This window comes from Carassius auratus, chromosome 8 (assembly GCF_003368295.1).
Source record: "Carassius auratus strain Wakin chromosome 8, ASM336829v1, whole genome shotgun sequence".
Classification (NCBI taxonomy): domain Eukaryota; kingdom Metazoa; phylum Chordata; class Actinopteri; order Cypriniformes; family Cyprinidae; genus Carassius; species Carassius auratus.
This window is the reverse complement of record NC_039250.1, coordinates 8,043,001-8,062,243: the sequence shown is the minus strand read 5'-3', so window position 1 is coordinate 8,062,243 and position 19,243 is coordinate 8,043,001. Positions and strand designations below refer to the sequence as shown.

The window sequence follows — 19,243 nt, the reverse complement described above, 5'->3', positions numbered from 1 at the left end:
CAATTGCAGGTGCATCACCATCAGATGTGGGAGTTAGAGGAACATCAGATGCTGGGACAATCAAATCAAAGTCTGGAGAGAGTGAATCAACTGTCTTCATCACTGCATCAGTTGAGGACGTGACTGTGCTTGTAATTAAGGTAACCATTCCAGCCGCTTCCACTAGGGATCCAACAGAAACCAGTGAAACTGCATCAGTTGAATGGTGCTAGCTGATGCTAAAGATGTTGTTTCAGAAGTTGCCGTGGCTGCAGAAGGTGTTGTTGCCATGGTTGCAGAAGATATTGCTTGGATGTCCATATTAAGCGTTGTTGCAGTGCGATCAGAGGATGAATCAGTAACCTCAGGAAGAACAGAAAGTGGATTGCTTGTAACAAACCCAGTTGTTGCAGTCATGGTGTCGGTTGCTGCGGTGGCCGCATCAGGTTTCACATCTGGTGCTGTGGAAACTGTAATTGTGTATAGAGCATAAAGAGTCAGATATCTAAACCGTTCTGTCAGAAGCAGTATAGATGCCTACGGATGCCATTGGTGCCCTTTGGGCTTACATACTGTACATAATGGATGTTATTGCAGTGATTCAACCTTTGGCCATTTCCAGTTCAGCAGAAACGAGATACACAAGATCTGATAGAATCACTTCCCCCGTTTGTGCCCCTGTCCAACCTTTCAAGGACAGCTGTGTTTTCCTGTTATGGTTTCATGTATCTATCTCACTCTGTAAGTTCAATAAATTTGCCCCTTTTTGGTCTTCTTTACCATGACCTGGTCTCTTTTCTCTTATGAAATATTTAGCAGCTGTTCATTCAATCGCTATTCAAAAATAGATCTGAAAGAATTGAGCTCCGGCCTTCAGCTGAGCTTCTACTGCCACGCCATGTGCTCTCAAAAGTGATTGTGTTTCACAATAACAGAGTATTTAATGATTTATCTCCTGAGGCTGGGCTTGCCATTTTCATAGTTACAGCTTCAGCGCCATTAGGTTTGAAAAGAGAACGCTAAACACACCTCCGGTGAGGCAGAAATGGTGGGATAGGTGAAGTGGTGGCATATTGTTTTGATTACACAAACAAAGCGAAAAAACTTCTTCACAGTCGACAAAACTGAACACCTGCTATCTAGCACATCCGATTGGAAAATCAACCTGCTTTGTAAGAGGAACACGCTGTTTGTAAATGCAGAAAATGAGCAAATACTCATTGCAATACATATATTAATGATACTGACATTTTCACAAAAAATAATTTATAAAAAAATCTTGAACTTAAACTAAGTTAAATTAAATAAAATGTTATTTATATTTAAATGTTATGTATATTTAAAATATGTAAAAAAAAAATTTTAAATATGAAACTCCTATTGGTTGTTAATTAAATGCTTATTTGAGCTGTAAAGTTATCTAAATTATATATTTTTTTAAGTTACTGAATGTTCTGGCTTTTAAAATCGTGCGTATTTTTATGTATTTTCTTGGCCTTGTGTAATTGTGTTCTAGGTGGTATTAAATTGTGTCAAGGAATGGAAACCTCTGAATGGAAAAAGTCTTTGTAAGAATTACTTATTACAGATAATAAACTTTTGCTTTATATTAATTGAATCCTGAAAGTCTGAAAGATTTCACTGGCATGTATTTATTTATTTTCTACAGCTAAAAGCCTTTTTAAATGGGTAACAGCTTGTCAAGCATCATCATCAAAACACTAGAAGTCAGCAAGCCTCCACCTGCCCTGCTGACTTCACTGCTTGATTCAAGAAGATAGTTTAAGGAGCCGCCACATGGTATGTTACTTGGCACCTTGGCCCATATATATTAATGAGTGATTTAGCACAGCAGTAATCATATTTAATCTCCACACCCTGCTATACCTCAGATCAGAATATAGATCACCATTACACCATCAGTCATGAGTGGAATTACAGTGGAGCGTGATTCCCCGTATGCACTACTTTGCTCAAGGACCCCTGTGCGGTATGAGAGAGAGAAGAAACTGGAAGGATTTTACTAAGAAGTAAGTATTTCACTTGCTATTAGCCTTGTATACTTGCCCGTGCTGTCGGTGTTGTTTTTGTACCTGATTCACTATAATGGTACGGCAATACAATACAACAATAGTGTATTTCATTTTCAATATTTCAAAAGATATTATTTCTTGATTTTACTTCTACATTTTAGTTACATTAGTACTTTTTAAATGTTATATATTACTTGAAGTAAAATTTTGATGATTTTATTTTTTTTTTAAATTTCAATTAACAATTTACAAACCTGGTGCAAGATTTGAATCATCCTAGCCATGAAGTAAACCCTGGGCCTACGGTATAGTGTAAAATAAAGAAATTCTAATTAAAATGTTCTAGGCTCTATTTAAAGCTAGTAAAGGTTCAAAGCTGCTTCTAATAGAATAACTGTAATGTATGCATTCTCACAACCAGGAGGGCAAAAGAACAAAACTCAATGTATGACTTTAAACATGCTCCCTTTTGAATATTTCACCTCTCAATTATTAACACAAGTGAGACCGAATAAATGAAGAATGTCTAAATTAAATAGATGGACACATGCTTGCATATATTACGGCTTATTTCAAGGTTGAAATGTCTTTGCGAACAGAGTTCTGATGGATTTGCTTTACTTAAATATCAAAACTTTAATACTGGGAGACATTGAGAGAAAAAAGTTTGCTTTATATGTTATTCTCTTGTGCAAATGTGTCAACAAATTGTGACTGTGACATTTACAGGAAGGTCTCTTACCTGGCTGGTCAGCTGCAGTGGGTACGACTGTGAGTGTTGGACTAGATGGAGATGGCACCGTAGTTAAAGACGAGGTGTCTGTCTGGCTTGAGATGGTAGCAGCTGGCATTGTGGGCAGAAAGCTCGTCACAAGTAGCACTTGGGACAGTAAAATTACAGCGCTGAGTCGAGAGCCGAGAGAGTAAGTAAAGAGGGCCAGCTACCTCCTACTGTTAACACTTCTATTTTTAAATTCAGCTTTGGAAAACATACTCCTGCTTATGCAAAAGAATACAAAGTCTGTAAAAATTACAAGTGAGTACATCTAGTTGTGTAATATAAAAGTTTAATCACTCAGAGCTGTTTCTAGTTTGTATGTATTGCAGTAAATATGTGATGAAAATGACGGATTTTATCATACATTATGATGTTTTTTTTTCATGACTAGTATAAATTCAACCACAAAAAACTGAAACCATCAGCCAAGCCAACTATAAAGACACTCTACAGTGAATCTACTACTAAACAGCCATGAAAAGGAACTTTAAAGTCAACATGAAATTTACTTTCCCGGTACAAGATACTGATGTTATTGTGAATAATTCAAATTCATTTCACAATCCAATTAATTCCTGACCAAGTTTAATCCTACATTCTCATTCCAATGAATATCCTGTTTCCTTGAGAATTACATCATATCATGGAAGCAAAATGCCTTGCGAATGGCATTTCATGTTGACTTTCATGCAAAACAGTGAGCTAAAAACACGTCCATTTAACAGGTTTTCATAAATCAAGTCTGTATCCACCAGCTGAACTGCTTTAAGATGCTAATATAATGTCACCTGGTGTATTGGTGAGGAATTCAGGGATCGCTGAGCTGCCTGTAGCGGCAGGAGGAGAAGTCCATGTGTCACTGGAGGTGGCCGTGTCTAGTCAGCAGACAGAAGAATGAGCTCGCCAGTGCAGGGATCAAATACCACGACAGTATTGCCCATCAGAGCCTCAATCAGCCTGATCTCAGCTATTCACTGACCACAAATAAAGGGCACCGCTAAAGACACTTTACTGCAGTCCACAGCACTAAAGGGGACAAGCACTAAAGAAGAACTCGAATGAGCACGATTTTGATGAGGTATGGGTTTACACATGACATCAGTCGGTCATAAGAACTCATCAATTTATGTGCTTATACTGCAAACATTAACAAAAATGTGGTATGTCCATCATGGTCAAGGTGATCTCATTTGTATTCGGAGATTTTTTATACATACAGTTTGCGCACCTTTATATACACACATTTATCGGTTTAAATCAAAACGGAATATTTAATTGTGCATACATTTGGATATTACTTTTGCCAACGTAGAGGTCCATCTTTAAGAAAACAATTTTGATATTCATTTTAATAACAATTTAATATTCATTTTATTTAACACTTAAATCTATTGTTGTTTAGTGTTTTATGTATTTGTTATTAATTTAGTTAAATACACACGCACGTGTATGTGTAGTTTGTGTGTATGTATATGTGTGTGTGTATTATATATGTGTGTGTGTGTGTGTGTGTGTTTGTGTGTAACAATAAGGGTCTAGTAAGCAACGTCGGATGCAGCTTTTAATCAAAAACTGAGCAAAGTCAGACAGGCACAGGTCATAAACCAGCAAACAGAGTCCAGAGGGCAAGGCAAGAGAAAAATCCAAAAACAGGCAAAAGATCAAGGCAGGCAGCAAACTATCAGAGGAGAGATAAACAGGTAAGGAACAAGATTGGGAAACAGGAAACTAGGAAGCACTTGGTAAGGTAGCTAGGCTAAACAATACTGAGCACCTGTGTGTGAATGAGTGCAACCTTTATAGGCTGCATCCGAAAACTGAAAAATGCTGCCTTCAGAGGACGCATTCCAAGATAGGGGGGCATCAAGGCACATCCGAATTCAATGTTAGCTTCAGTTCCTGTCTCCTGAGATGCATTCATCTGGACAAATTCTGAAGGCACCATAGATGTATCCTTCGCTGCCTTTGATATCCCACAATCCATTCCATTCTGTGACAGTTAAGCTAAAAAATAAATATGGAGTCTAAAAGTTGCAGTCGGTGGTCAGTTTGTGTGTAAAGGTATCTTTTCCACTTTTGATGTAATTTCTAGCAAGAAATTAATATTGCAGTAGTGGAATATTCACTTAGTTATCACCAGAGCTCTCTATATTTTGCCGTAGATTATTAAACCGTTACTCTGCTTCAGAAGCCTGTCCGAAATCAGTTTAATGAGGTGCCTTCGTGCAAAAATGCTGCTTGCAAAGTTTTTGGATGCAGGCATAGTGTCCGGGTTATTGGAAACAGGTGAGAGTGTAATCAGAGGGGATCTTAGGAAATAGAGTCCAGGGTGAATGTGTGGCAACCTTTGGTGGTGAGCAGGGAACGGATTGTGAAAGTATGCATATAGTGTACATACTCAGTATAGTTTTTTTATGTCAGCCACAATATTAATATAACAGGTAACTTGTTATTATGTTAATATTTATTTGTATAATTTGTATATTCATTTTTTATCTAATTTAGTTTTGATAATATCAGAAAAGTTGAAACAATATCAGATGATTTTTAGGACTATATATTATATTATATATAAACAATTTATATTATATATGATAAATGTATTCTATTTTTATTTTAATATTATTATTGTTTTATTTATTATTGGCCATAAGTAAAGGAGCATTAACCTTGATTAGTAATTATTAAAAAAAATTATGTAATGCATTCTGAGTATTCATAACATCTCTGAAGCTGTTCATTTGTAAAATGATTTACATTTCAAATGTTAATATGATATTTTGTGTCTATCCAGACACACAAAAATGTACACATGCTAAAATCAGACGTGAGGTTTGTATACCGAGATCATGTTGTCCTGGTAGCATTCAAACACTACTGTTTTACCATGGTACTTTTGTTGAATGTTTTTACATATGAACTTGTTTATGAACTCAACTAAAAACACCCTAGCCTACTTAAAGTCACACGCGCTCCTCAGTGCCAGCACAATGCTAATCATCTCTGTCTATGCCAGTGTACTGAGTACTGTATGTCAAATATGGAACGTGGCATTTGGCGTCTCATGCATGTTAGCTTGTTTGCTGTTGTCTGGCTGTCTCAGTAGGAGCAGGTGTCTTCCCTCTGGAAGAGGAATGACCATGTCAGCTTACACTGAGTCAGTGCTGATGGGAGCTTTGGGATTCAGCGTAGGCAGCCCACAGTGTGCACCACAGCAGGCCGATACTTCCTGCTCTCAGGCATGCTGATGTTTTATTAAAGCCGTGTCCCTCCCCAGTGTTTCATAATTAAAGCATGGCTGAAGACACTGTTTTCTAATTCAGTGGGTTGTATTTATATGGTTTGCTAATGAAAAATGGCCAGTATTACCGATAGATGTTTTATTTAGTGTTGTCTGGCTGAAAATCATTTATGTCTCAGTCTGTCTCTAATAATTCAGTGAGAGATTCACACAGGGCTTCGTGTTCTTTGAGATCAGTTGCATTTTCGTAATTATACAAACTGGTTTATATAAAGGGGGGCATATCATGGAAAATAAAAGACTTTGTAGTATTTACTCTTTTATACCCTAATGCAATGCAACATTTCCTTCCATCAGGATCTTTATGGAAAGCCATGGTTATAATATCTGATCCAATGAACAGTTGAAAAAGTTTTAAAGGTTTCAAACAGCATGAGGGTGAGTAAATGTTGCGAAATTTTAGATTTTTGGGTAAACAGAACTGAATGACTGACCACATTTACATATCATTGTTTATTCATTATTTAACAGACTTCCCGAAGAAGAAAGAAAATCATAACAGAGGCTGTTTACAGCACAATACACTACCAGTCACAGGTTCAGTGAGGTCAGTAAGATTCTTACAAATATTTTAAATTCTCACCCAGGCTGCATTAATTTAATCCAAAACAAACATAACAATTTAATACATTCTTGCTGAATAAAATCATTACTTTCTTAAATAAAAAAATACTAATCCCAAATCATTGATCCATATGGTATAGGGGTCTAAACTGTCACAAAGTGGGTCAAAAATATTCACAAAAAAAAAAAAAAACTAAATTACTGGGTGCTTAAAAAGCTATGTAATGGGTCAGTAAGTCAAGTTAACAGTATGATATAAAAAGCTCAAAAATGAAGATATGAAGACATGAGGAATTAATTATTGTGTTAATTATTATTATTTATTTTTTTAAGGGTTCAGGAGTCAGTATATCTGTTCTGTGGTAACAACTGTGCATTTTATTTTAATATTGGTCTTGATGGTGTTGGACTGTTTATTCACATCTTTTACAACAGGTTTTTTTAACATGCATGTCCATTCACACAAAATGATCAGTTGATGCATCCAGAGTGGAATTATCATCCAGTGCCTTTTAGCAGGTTACTAATTGAATACGTCTCTCACAGTGCACTCATGCTTTCTAGACAAAGACTGTTTCTGTGCCTGTGTGAGAGAGAGCTCGGTGCTCGCTACAGGGCCGATGAGCAGGGAGCGGGAAACAGGAGGGCAGGCATATGGCCACGGGGGGTTAACGTGAGAGCTGGAGCACAGGCAGATTTCTCACGTCACCCCCCCCCCCCCCCAACCACCATCTGCCACAGAACCAGACCCGAACCAAAAGAGCAGGGACAGAGTGGCCCGATCTACTTCAGACCGCTCTCAGTCTCTGGTCACATTAGAATGACAGAGAGAAACAAAGAAAGAATGTTTTTTAAAAAAGGCAGGCTTTGCAATCTTGTGAATTAATGGCTCTGTTCCAGAGTCTAGTAAGCTGATTGTTTAAGGCATCATAAATGCCCTCCTGCTGTTCCAGAAGGCAGGCAGGATGAGTGTGCTGCCTTCTAAGAAAATGTGTTTTGGTCAGATTCTAAAGCAGAATGTATGCTTCACAAGGGAAGCAATGACAAAATGCACTGTGACAATCTATCCAAGATGGTGGACTTAGTGTGAAAAATGTTGATTTATAAATATACTTATTTATTTAATCCAAAAAGTATGGCTAAAAATAGTAAATCTAAAAAGTAGTCTATTTTAAATAATATTGGAGTGCTATATTTGTGCTTGTTAGAGTTTCACAAACTCTATCACAAGAATGAAACGAACAAGAAAATGTACGTAAAAGTCTTTTATGTACCTGAACCAGGTAAAACCAGATCCTCCAAAACCGTTTTCCAAGGTTGAATTTCAATAGTGTATTATCATTTCAGAGTAGCCAGTTACACTGTCATATTTTATAGTTAATTTATTGTTGATGCTATTGAAATGTACAACACATTTAGATTTATTTGATATTTTTACTTTTTCCTTTTTTCCTCTCCTTTTAAAAATATTATTAAAACTAGCTCAAAAATAAATTAAAATAAAATAAAAATTATTTTTTTCAGTTTGGTCCAGTGTTGTGCATGTATATTCTAGAATATGCAAACTGACAAAGTGATTGGGTCATTCAAATTAAAGGCGGGGCTTCCATTCCAGCACACCATAATGAGTTATAATTTCTCCCATGCATTTTTTATGAATGTTATGTCTTTTCATTCCATATATGAGTGTTTGACTTAAAGCAACAGTATTTATTTAGTTTTTAACCTTGTAATACCTGTTTCAAAATCATTCTGATGGTAAACTGACTTCTAATGAGACTTCTAATTAAGAATAACTGCTTCGAGAAATGTATATGTTCTGGGAGTATGTGAGTTTGTTGAGTGGGTACAAAGTTCTGTGAAAAGGACACATTTTTACGGCAAAATCAAATACATATGTACAGCTATCCACATTAATTATGACTATGAGCTCCACTCACTTAACTGTTGACAAAACTATATTCAGTTGCTTTAAGGAGTGCTGTTTGTATGGCCCATGAATTTACTGTCTGTTTCATTCAGTCACAGATGAGCTTCCATTTCAGTTAGCATGCTGTCTCAGAAGGCAGGCCCCTATGTAGGCTGTAGACAGCGAGGAAGTTCACTTTGGTTTGGAACAGAGCCAGTTCTTTGCAGTAATTATAAAAAATGTCACCTTTATTACGTACAGTTGCTCACTAAATCTTCAAAATGCTTCTCCCCATGCACTGCTTTAGACACTTGGGCATGAAGATGTGCAAAAACATTGCCCTTGCTTGATAAATGGATGAGGGTTATTTTTAGTGTGATGGGAGACCCAAAAGATTAATAAACATTCATCATCAATTTCCTCTAAATTCCTGCTCAGTCTTTCTCTATTTCATTCACTCTGTTTTCCTCTCTGTCTTCTCCTTTAGGACAGTGAGAGCTTTCAAACACTATACAGGAAAGAGGAATAGAATAAACGGTGCTTCCATATTTTACTCCAGAGTAAAATGTAATAAAAATAAAATAACAAATGATACTGGATAGCAGTAGGGTTCAATCCCAGGACTGTTTGGAGATCATGTTGGTAATGATGTCTTGATTTGCCCCTGAAGGGCATATGCTGATAACCTTTCTGAGTGCAGAGGTCACAGCTACTGGAGCAACTAGATTTCAACAAGAGTTGCATCCACATCCTCATTTATTCTGGTCACTAACTGCTGACTAGATTAGAGATATTGTAAAATGAACAAAAAATATACAATTTCATATTTTTTTATATTGATGTTTATCTGAAATCAGTAATACATTCCACAACTAATAGATCGGCATTCAATGAAGTGTAAAGTAATACACACTGATTGTTTCAGAGACATAAAAAGTAAACAAAGTGGATTTATACAGTTAGATTTTTGATGTCTTTTTATATGTGACTAATGCATTCTCACACAATGACTGAATTAAATGGCTTTTCCGATTATTTGTGATTTACCATTTACAATTCATTTTTTTATTTTTTATACTTTGATTCAAGTATGCATAAAATTGATTAAAAGTCACACTAAAAACATTATCAATGTTGCAGAAGGTTTATATTTCAAATAAGTGCATTCTTTCTGTTCATCAAAGAATCCTGGTGGGAAAAAGGTATCAAAAAATGTTAAACTGTTTTTGACGATGAAAAATAATAAGACGGATCATGTGACACTGAAGACTAGAGTAATGATGCTAAAATTCAGCTTTGCATCACAGGAGTAAAATTACATTTTAAAACATTAAAAGAGAAAACATTTGTTTTAAATTGTAATAATATATCATAAGGCATATACATAAATATATATACATAGCATCAACAAAAATATATTATGTTCGTATATATGTGTATTTCAGTAAGAAATGTATTTCCTGAACTTTTTCCAGCTGGTTCCAAGCTAACTGAGAAAAACCTGTGCACCCTCACAGAAGTTACATATCATCCAGCCAATCAGAAGTTGGCATTTCTCTGGCTGTTGCTAGTTTTGTCTGTAGTATACTTTAGACAGTCTGTGAATTGGATGTGTTTAAGGCTGAGACTAACTGGAATCCAGATGTTTTTCATGCAAATAAAAGCTATAACTCGAGTTTCATAATCGGAATATTCAGATTTCAGCTATGTCCTTGACGAGTGTCAGAGTGCTCCATTATTCAGTGGGATGAATGAACGCAGTGACACATCTCTGTTCAATACATTATTGAACCACAAATTCTTCCCATGATCTTAATATATTAGAAGTGATCATGAAACTTTTAGTACAGGACAGTTTCTTCCTGTAACAGCACAATCAATGTCTATTTTAGAAGGGGCATCGCAGCTTAGACTCAGGGGAGAACCTCTCTCACACATCCTTAAGTATACATAAAACCACTTTTTGTGGACAAATGCTGACAGAACTTGCAAAATCTGCATTGCATGCTATGGATGATTATTTTCCCCGACCCCAAACAATCCCAGTTCTTTCCAGGGAGGGTTATTAAATATTTTCAGCTTGGCACTGATTGAAAAAAATGACATCACAAACTCCAAAATCAGGCCATCCTGACAGGCCCTAATAATATTGAATTATGGAGATATTTCAACATATTATTTTGAGTGAAATAATGTATAAATGTGTGTTTGGTGGCAGGCAGCGGGACCCTGAGGGAGAGTGAGAGTCCATGGCCTGACACACACTGTGATAAATTGCTCTCTCTCTCTCTCTCTCTCTCTCCAGTGAGTGTTATTCATTGGTCAGAGGTTGGGAAGAAAAGCTTCTCAGGACACAAAAGCACTACAGTACAGTTACAGTTTCAAATGGTAATAATACCGCCTGCCTGTATTTGTGGTGTATTGGCAGTTGACATAACTTGTAATTTCTCTAAAGGCCATTTCTTATATATTCATTAATTTGTTGGACAGGAAAGAGATTTTGGCCATAAAAAGAAAGCAATTTTAGCGGTTTCAATAACATAGTTGTTGTTTTGCAGTATGCCATAAATATTGTAAATTGTCAATATATACAGTATAAAATATTGGACTTATCTAAGTGTGTTTGTTACCAAAAAGAACTGGTCATGAATTTACATATTACATATTACATACTTCAATATATATAAGGTGTATAACTTATATACACCTAACTTGTTGCTTTAATGACCTCAAACTTTTTGAAGGATAGTGAAAAGCTTTATGTTCATTTCCATTTCCATTTGTCAGCTACCCATACATCCATGTACTATGTAATTTACATGGTTATCTATGGTATTTCCTCAGAGTACCATGGTTTTAACATAATACATGACCAAAAATGCACTGTAATACCAAGATACTTTTTGGTTCTTTTATGCACTTCTGTTATGTTCTTTTATTTTATCTAAAGAGCTTATCTACTGAACACAGCTCGATTACTACAAAACTAAACTATTTGAATCTACATACCTTTATGTGACAAACTGCATACTCTATGGACTTTAAACTAGCTCATGTTTACAGATGGTGCTGTACCCCGAGTCTGGGTTCCTGTGATCAGCTGGACTGAAGCTGTGGCGGCTGGTGTTGAGTCTGAGGTCAGTTGGACTGTGGGTGGTGTTATGGACATTGGTACAGTGTCAGGGTCAAGTGTAACTGCTAGTGTTGGCACTGGAAATGAAGAACAACATTATAGCCTGTTTTTTTCATTTGGCAAACGATTGAAGGTGCACTATGTAGTTTTTTTCTAGTCTTTGATTTGATACTGATACTGAAACTTACAGTACTGGTTTTGTTGCAGTATCATGCAAAAGCAAATGTTTTTGGTTACAGACAACATTGGCATATACCCTGTTCACGAGCACATTTGTGATCCTGGACAACAAAAACGTTCTTAAGTCACTGAGGTATATTTTTAGCAATAGCCAAAAAAACATTGTATGGGTCAAAATGATAGATTTTTCTTTTATGCCAAAAATCATTGGAACATTAAGTAAAGATCATGTTCCATGAAAATATTTTGTAAATTTCCTACCTTCAATATATCAAAACCTAGATTTTGATTAGTAATATGCATTGCTAAGAACTTAATTTAGACAACTTTAAAGGTGATTTTTCTAAGTATTTAGATTTTTTTTTTGCAACCTCAAATTCCAGATTGTCAAATAGTTGCATCTCTGCCAAATATTGTCTTATCCTAACAAACCATATTGTACATCAAAGCTGAAAGCTGAATAAATACGTTTTATTGATGTAAGGTTTGTTAGGATATCACAATATTTTGCCTAACCATTTGAATCTGAGGATGCAAAAAAAATCTAATTATTGAGAAAATTGCACTTTAATGTTGTCCAAATGAAGTTCTTAGCAATGATTATTACTAATCAGGAATCAAGTTTTTACAAAATATCTTCATGGAACATAATCTGTACCTAATATCCTAATATGACCTATACCTGTATTGTACAAATGTTACTTGTGCGACTTAAGACTGGTTTTGTCACGTTTTCCACAAATGAACGTGTCGTAAAAATCGTTTACTGAGATGATGTTTGCAGTATTTAAATGGTCACATGATCTCACTATGGTCACCACCAAGAGAAGAGAACTTTCTTATCTAATTAAACAGCTTTTATGCAGCTGATATGACTAGATTGTCCATCTAATCTATTTGAAACATTTTTCAAAACTACCACAGATTTCTCCAGATGCAAAACTTAGTATGAGCCACTAGTGTCACTAAAAATGTAAATGTTTCACCTTTAAGCTGGAAAAAAGTATAAAAGTGCACCCTGAAGAATATTCTTGAGGAAAAGGATTCCTCTATATTTCTCTTGAGATCAGTCATCACCTCAGATTTCCAACAGAACAGCATTAGACCACCACAAATGGGCAGAACCTCGCTGAAATGTCTTATAACCTTGAGCGCACCCTCATAGATCACTAGCCAGCGTTAGAATGTTTGCGTCTCACATCACATGAAACATTTATGAAGTAGAAAACTGTGGAAAAATGCATCAGACCATCAGAGTTCACAGTGACAGTGAAGGGATGGATCAGAACCGACGTCTTGCTAACGACATGAAATAAAGAGGCCAAAAAGAGTGATGGCAGCAGGAGCGAAAACATGAAAACGACAGTCAGCGCATTCCATTAGCATGCCACTTACTGTCAGACGTTCCCGACGCCTCACCTGCAAACAGAAAGAGAGGAAGATGAAACAAATGAGAGAGTTTTACTCTTTATTTCTTTTCCAAAACACTCCTGTGGGTTTATTTTATTTATTCCCCTACCTCTCTGAGGCACATCTAAGAGTTAAAAAATACAGCAACCTGCCTCGCTTTTGCACAAAGTGAACGTACAGTAGCGATGAACTGTATATTTCTCCTAGTCTTCTTTTTATTGTGAAGTTTACTTGAAAGCTTCGTGCTACGCTGCTTTCCTTAGCGAGTGAAGATGCCCCAGTTTTCCACACTGTACGTAAATCATAGCTTCCCCTCAGGTGTGTGCGCGTGTCTGAATACAGCAGGTGCATAATTCGTACAAATGTTCGGGGAGCCGTTCGGGGTGGGCAGGTAGGAGCCGGGCTTCCAGGACTTGGCTTTGAATCCTCTCTCACAGGCCGAGCAGTCTTGTCCAGTGGTGTTGTGCTCGCAGTCGCACTGAAGGGTCCCGTCACGAAGGGAGCACTGACCGGCGTGGAGGTTACACTTACACCTGTGAAAACAGGGAACACCAATTAGCACACTTGTTACACCGCAGCCACAGGCAAGGGCGAAAGCTGCACCATCGAGGACAATTCCCACCCTTTATTTGTTGGGGTCACCCGAGGTAACTCATTAGCTCAGCTGCTCGGCTCAAGAAATCAGCTAGGCTAATTAGTGGAGCCAGACATCGTAGCGCATAGCTGAAACAGTACCTGCAGGGAATACTGAGGATGCTACAGATCTTTACATTTAGGTTGTTGTGTATACAGTTATATAGAAGGGGATTTTGGGCCAGTGAGATTTCGCTTGGGGGGGGGGTAACCAGTACAATGCTGGTTATGTTGCTTCTCATGGCTGTTGTGGAGAAAATCTCATTTCCCAAAGGCACTACTAACTTGCATGAAGTTAAATTGTTTTTAAAGTTCATACAAGAAAAATCTACTTTAAAATCAACTCTGTGTTATATATAGGACTATGGGTTCCCATTAATAGAGTATTAAAATGAGTGTACATCGTCTCCATGCACTGGCATTTACGTAGTATTATTATTATTACTATTATTATGTATTTATATTATTATTAACTTAAGTCTAAACAAATTGATGTGACAAAATCTGCCAGTGCAGTGTTACTGTAAAACTCACATTTCACTGCTGGTTATATATTCTCTATATAATTGTGTATGTGACGAATAAAAATCTTCAATCTTGAAGCTATTAAAAATTTCAAATAAATGCTTTTGCTAATTCACAATTCAAGCTGAAATGAAATAAAATATACGAAAAACTTTGTAAAAGTAAACTTTTTTTTAGTCAAGTTGATGTAGAAAATTACAAAGCTAAATAAAAATTGTAATTACAAAATTACCGAAAAACGTATTTTAAATTGTAAAATATAAAAAAAAATCGAATATTCATAATTTTTAAATAGTACATGACATGACATGATTTTATTAGTAAAATAACACTGATGTCGAGTATATATCATTAATATAAGTTTATTTTGTCAATGCATTGTCATCTATTTTTTTAAACTTGTTTTAAGTCTAGAAATGAAGTAAGAAAATATACTAGTAAATTTTGTAATTTAGTTAAAGTTTTTAATAACTCCAAACTGAAATGAATATAAATATTGAATGAAAAACTTAAACTTAAAAAGGTAAACATTTCTAATTTGTTTAAATTGAAAGATTAAATTATCATAACTCAAATAAAAATAAATTAAAGCTAAGTAGAAATAGTAAAAATGAATAAATATGACATGAGTCATATTCGCTTAAAGATTTTTTTTTCCTGTCTGCAGTTTTCTAGAGATTAGTGTGATCTTTTTGACTTTCCTCAATGTTTCTAATCTTTCATCATTATCAAGACTCTTCCCATGCCCCATGTTTTTAAGCACTGTCTGTGTTTGTTGTAGATGCGGGAGAGTTTGATTCTGGTTGTCTCTGATGTTGGAGATAAAACTCTGGGATCTTTGGGGACAGTAAACAGCATCCGTCTGCTCTACTCCAAATATAGCAGTCGTCTACTGGGGGGAAGGGAATACCTCAAGAAAGATGGAACCAACGAGAGAGAGAGAGAGAGAGAGAGTGAGTAATGATAATCGCTAGTAATGAGAATAAATGGGGGATATTGAGATGGCCTCGCCTTGTCTCTCCTTATCGTTGGCTTTATAAGAAAAATCTGCAGTGCTCCACAAAATGTCGCTTCCCTCCTTTGAGTTTATGAGGAATGCTCCGGCTATCTGACTGCCGAGTTTAAGGATAGCTGAGATTAAAGGTCTGGGGTGGAAAGCAGGTTAGTATGGAAATGACGACTTTTGCAATTACAATCGCTGTAATCAAATGAGTGTGTAAATCCCAATGCATCAGATTTTTTTCATCCTCACTAAAGCGAACAGCTATCCATTTGCATGAAATATTTATGAAGCTGACCTATATATTTCCATGCGGACACCCCATAACCGAATCTTGTATTGCTGTATAATGAGGTCGTACCTCGCCCTCTGAAGATTCCCTTAAAAAAAAGGCATGCCTTGCCAACATATGGTACGAAACTCTGGAATAAAATGCTGTCTTATGCTTTGCAAGATTAAAGCTACATTATATATATATATATATATATATATATATATATATATATATATATATATATATATATATATATATATATATATATATATATATATATATATACACATATATATATATATACATACATACATACATACATACATACATACATACATATATATATATATATATATATATATATATATATATATATATACATATATACATATATATATATATATATATATATATATATATATACATATATATATATATATATATATATATATATATATATATATACATACATATATATATATATATATATATATATATATACATATATATATATATATATATATATATATATATATATATATATATATATATATATACATATATATACATACATATCTATATCTATCTATATATATATATATATATATATATATATATATATATATATATATATATAGATATATATATATATATATATATAGATAGATATATATATATATATATATATATATATATATATATATATATATATACTGTATATATTGCAATAAATTATATATATATATATATATATATATATATATATATATATATATATATATTATATATATATATATATATATATATATATATATTGCAATAAATTACGGCATTAGGGCAAAACACTTTACTAACTTTGGATTGAGAATAAACATTATAAAAATACAATCTATTTATATAAAATTAAGTAAAAATATATCAAATAAATATAATATATTTGTTTTATGTTTTTTTTATGTAGGGTTTTTTATTTATTTCATTTTTAATAGGACGGACAAGAAACTGTCACTGCCCCTCATCTGTTTTCAGCTTCTTTGACAGAGTGTAATTTACTCAATTTCATTTACTTTAATTAGGTCTGTTTTTCAAAAGCCTGAGGAAACTTGACTTCTACCACCCTCTGGAGGCCTTTAAGTCGTAATTAAAACCCAACGTCAATCACACACTCTTTCATTCGGCTGTTTCTCCAAGACCAAGTGCCCATCAAGCTCCTTTCATGACAAATTAATCAGCGGTGGACCACTTCATTGCAGGGATTCTCGCCTTAAGGGAGGACCTCTCCACTTTTGAGAGGCAGCGCAGGATCTGAAGCGAGTGTTAATCAATTAAAGCACAGCAAGGTCCCATATCAATTTCTGACCAAATCCAGGGTGTGTGCTTTACAATCCTCTTATGTCCAGGTAGGAATTAGGACCCACCCTGTGAGGAGCGATGAAAAACGGAGGAGAATGAGTCTCTGTGTAATGTAGTGCACCGTGAGCAGATACAGATACAGTGTTCATTTTGCTTGGGTTGCATATTTGGGCGTTGCTTTATCTATGGCCACTGTTATGTTCAAAAAAAAAAAAACTTTAGCAATAATAAATGTTTGTTGAGCACTAAATCAGCATATTAGACTGATTTCTGATGGATCATGTGTCATTAAAGACTGGAGTAATGATCCTGAAAATTCAGCTTTGTATCACAGGGATAAATTACATTTATACAAGTTGTATTAAAACAAAAAACAGCTTTTTTAATTGTAGTAATATTTCACAATTTTACTTTTTTTTCTACTGATCAGATAAATGCAGCCTTAGACACTTCTTTCAAAAACATTAATAAATCTTAACGTTCCCAAACTTTGTACGGTAATTTATTCTACTTTTCAATTTCCTTTTATGTATGGATTTTGTTTTACTCATCCCAGATCTTAAAATATGAAAGTAAAAGAATTATTAAATTATTAAAAATGATGCTAAACAAAGTAATCAAAATCATATAACATTTCACTACTGAAACTATTTAAATCAAGTGCTTTACAATAATTATCATTTTATAATAATGTTTTTGTGTACTTGCCACCTCAGAGAAGAGTATTCTTGAGATGAAACTGGAGAAATCTGATGCATGAAGAAAAATCAAGGTACAGTAAATATTACTAATTATTATTGTAACATCATTTTTTCCTGTAATGCAGCAAAAAAGAATGCAAATAATGTATAATTGTGTGTATCTGTTTTTGTGTGTATGTATTCCTGTGTACAAAAAAATCTGTACATTTAGAATTAGCAAGTCCAAAAAGGCCATTTCCACCACAGAATTCTGTACAATAAATCTTTTGAAATGAAGGAAAAGACACACATGAAAATGTTCATAATGTTTCAGAAAATAAAAGCTACATAAGTTAGCAATATACATACACACTTTCATAAATTTTTAGTGTGGTAATTAAGCTTGTGAGTGTATAAAAAGTGTGTTTTGAGAGTTAACACAAGAATGAAAGTGTCAAAGCAACACCTAATGAAGGTGTATTCAGCACAGTTAAATGTAGTGTTAAATCAGGAATTGCATCTTAAACAAAAGTTGCCAGATAAAAGTGGCAAAGTCACATCGCCAACTAATGCAGGGCAGCTGTGGGAATCTAACGTCCCGCGAAAAAACAGCACTCGAAGTGATGCAAGCCCTTGGCAAAAACAACGCAAAAAAGAAATCTGTCTGGTTTGACAGCTGAATAAATGCCTGCTGGCGTTTTGTAAATGTGCATGGATAGTGAGTGTGAAAACTGCAAACGATACAGGCGCTAGCTTGCAGATTGGTATGCGTTCCTCATCATCATGAATATTCTAAATTATTGACAACTCACCAAAAAAAGTGCTATGTAGACAGTAAAAGTCTTGGGATTAAAAACTAAGGACAGAAGAAGTCATTTGTGCCACTGTTCAGGACAGAGAGGACAAGGCTGTTTTGCTCTTATTAAAACGCTGGCATTATGTGGTTAGATGGGCTGGTAAAACAGCCTCGGTGTGTTTCTAGCACAATCAGTCAGTCTCGCTGCAGGTTGCAGGGGAACAGCAGGAGGCATCCTGGACCTCGGCAGGGGGGCGGAGTAGCAGCATCTTTTTCTAGGGTGTGAGGTGAGGTTTCTCTGCCCTGTACTCACAGAATCTGTGTGGATCCAGGGCAGCTATATCCAGACAGCGCAGGGCTGGGACCCCACTGCTTGGGACAGGAACAGATCTCATGGGCACGCTTGCTGCCAGGCTCTGCTGTTGGGATAGGATCAAACCCCTATCTGGCCATCTGTGACTGGAGAATCAGGAGTGTGTGAGAAACATATGGCTCTTAATGCTCCCGCAAAACAGAGGCGCTAAAAGTAGAGATCGAACTGTTGTGGATTCTTCTCAAAGCTTGAGCTCAAAAATGTGAGCTACAAGTTGCGTGCATTAGGCTGGGGACAATGTAGCCATCCTCTGGCCACAGGCACAAATGTGTGTGTAAACAAGACAATTTCAACATTTTTTTTTTTTTAATTAGCTTAAAAA

At 35.3% G+C, this 19,243-nt stretch overlaps 1 protein-coding gene across 1 annotated transcript in view; it reads right to left on the bottom strand.

Annotated features, from left to right (window-relative positions):
- ntng2a (netrin g2a) overlaps positions 1-19,243 on the bottom strand; it is a 61,834-nt gene that overhangs the window by 8,870 nt on the left and 33,721 nt on the right. The window contains exons 4-5 of the mRNA XM_026269484.1: positions 13,648-13,820; positions 13,273-13,296 (exon numbers count right to left, since the gene is read on the bottom strand). Coding sequence (XP_026125269.1) covers positions 13,273-13,296; positions 13,648-13,820 — 197 coding nt within the window. The remainder of the gene's footprint in view (positions 1-13,272; positions 13,297-13,647; positions 13,821-19,243) is intronic.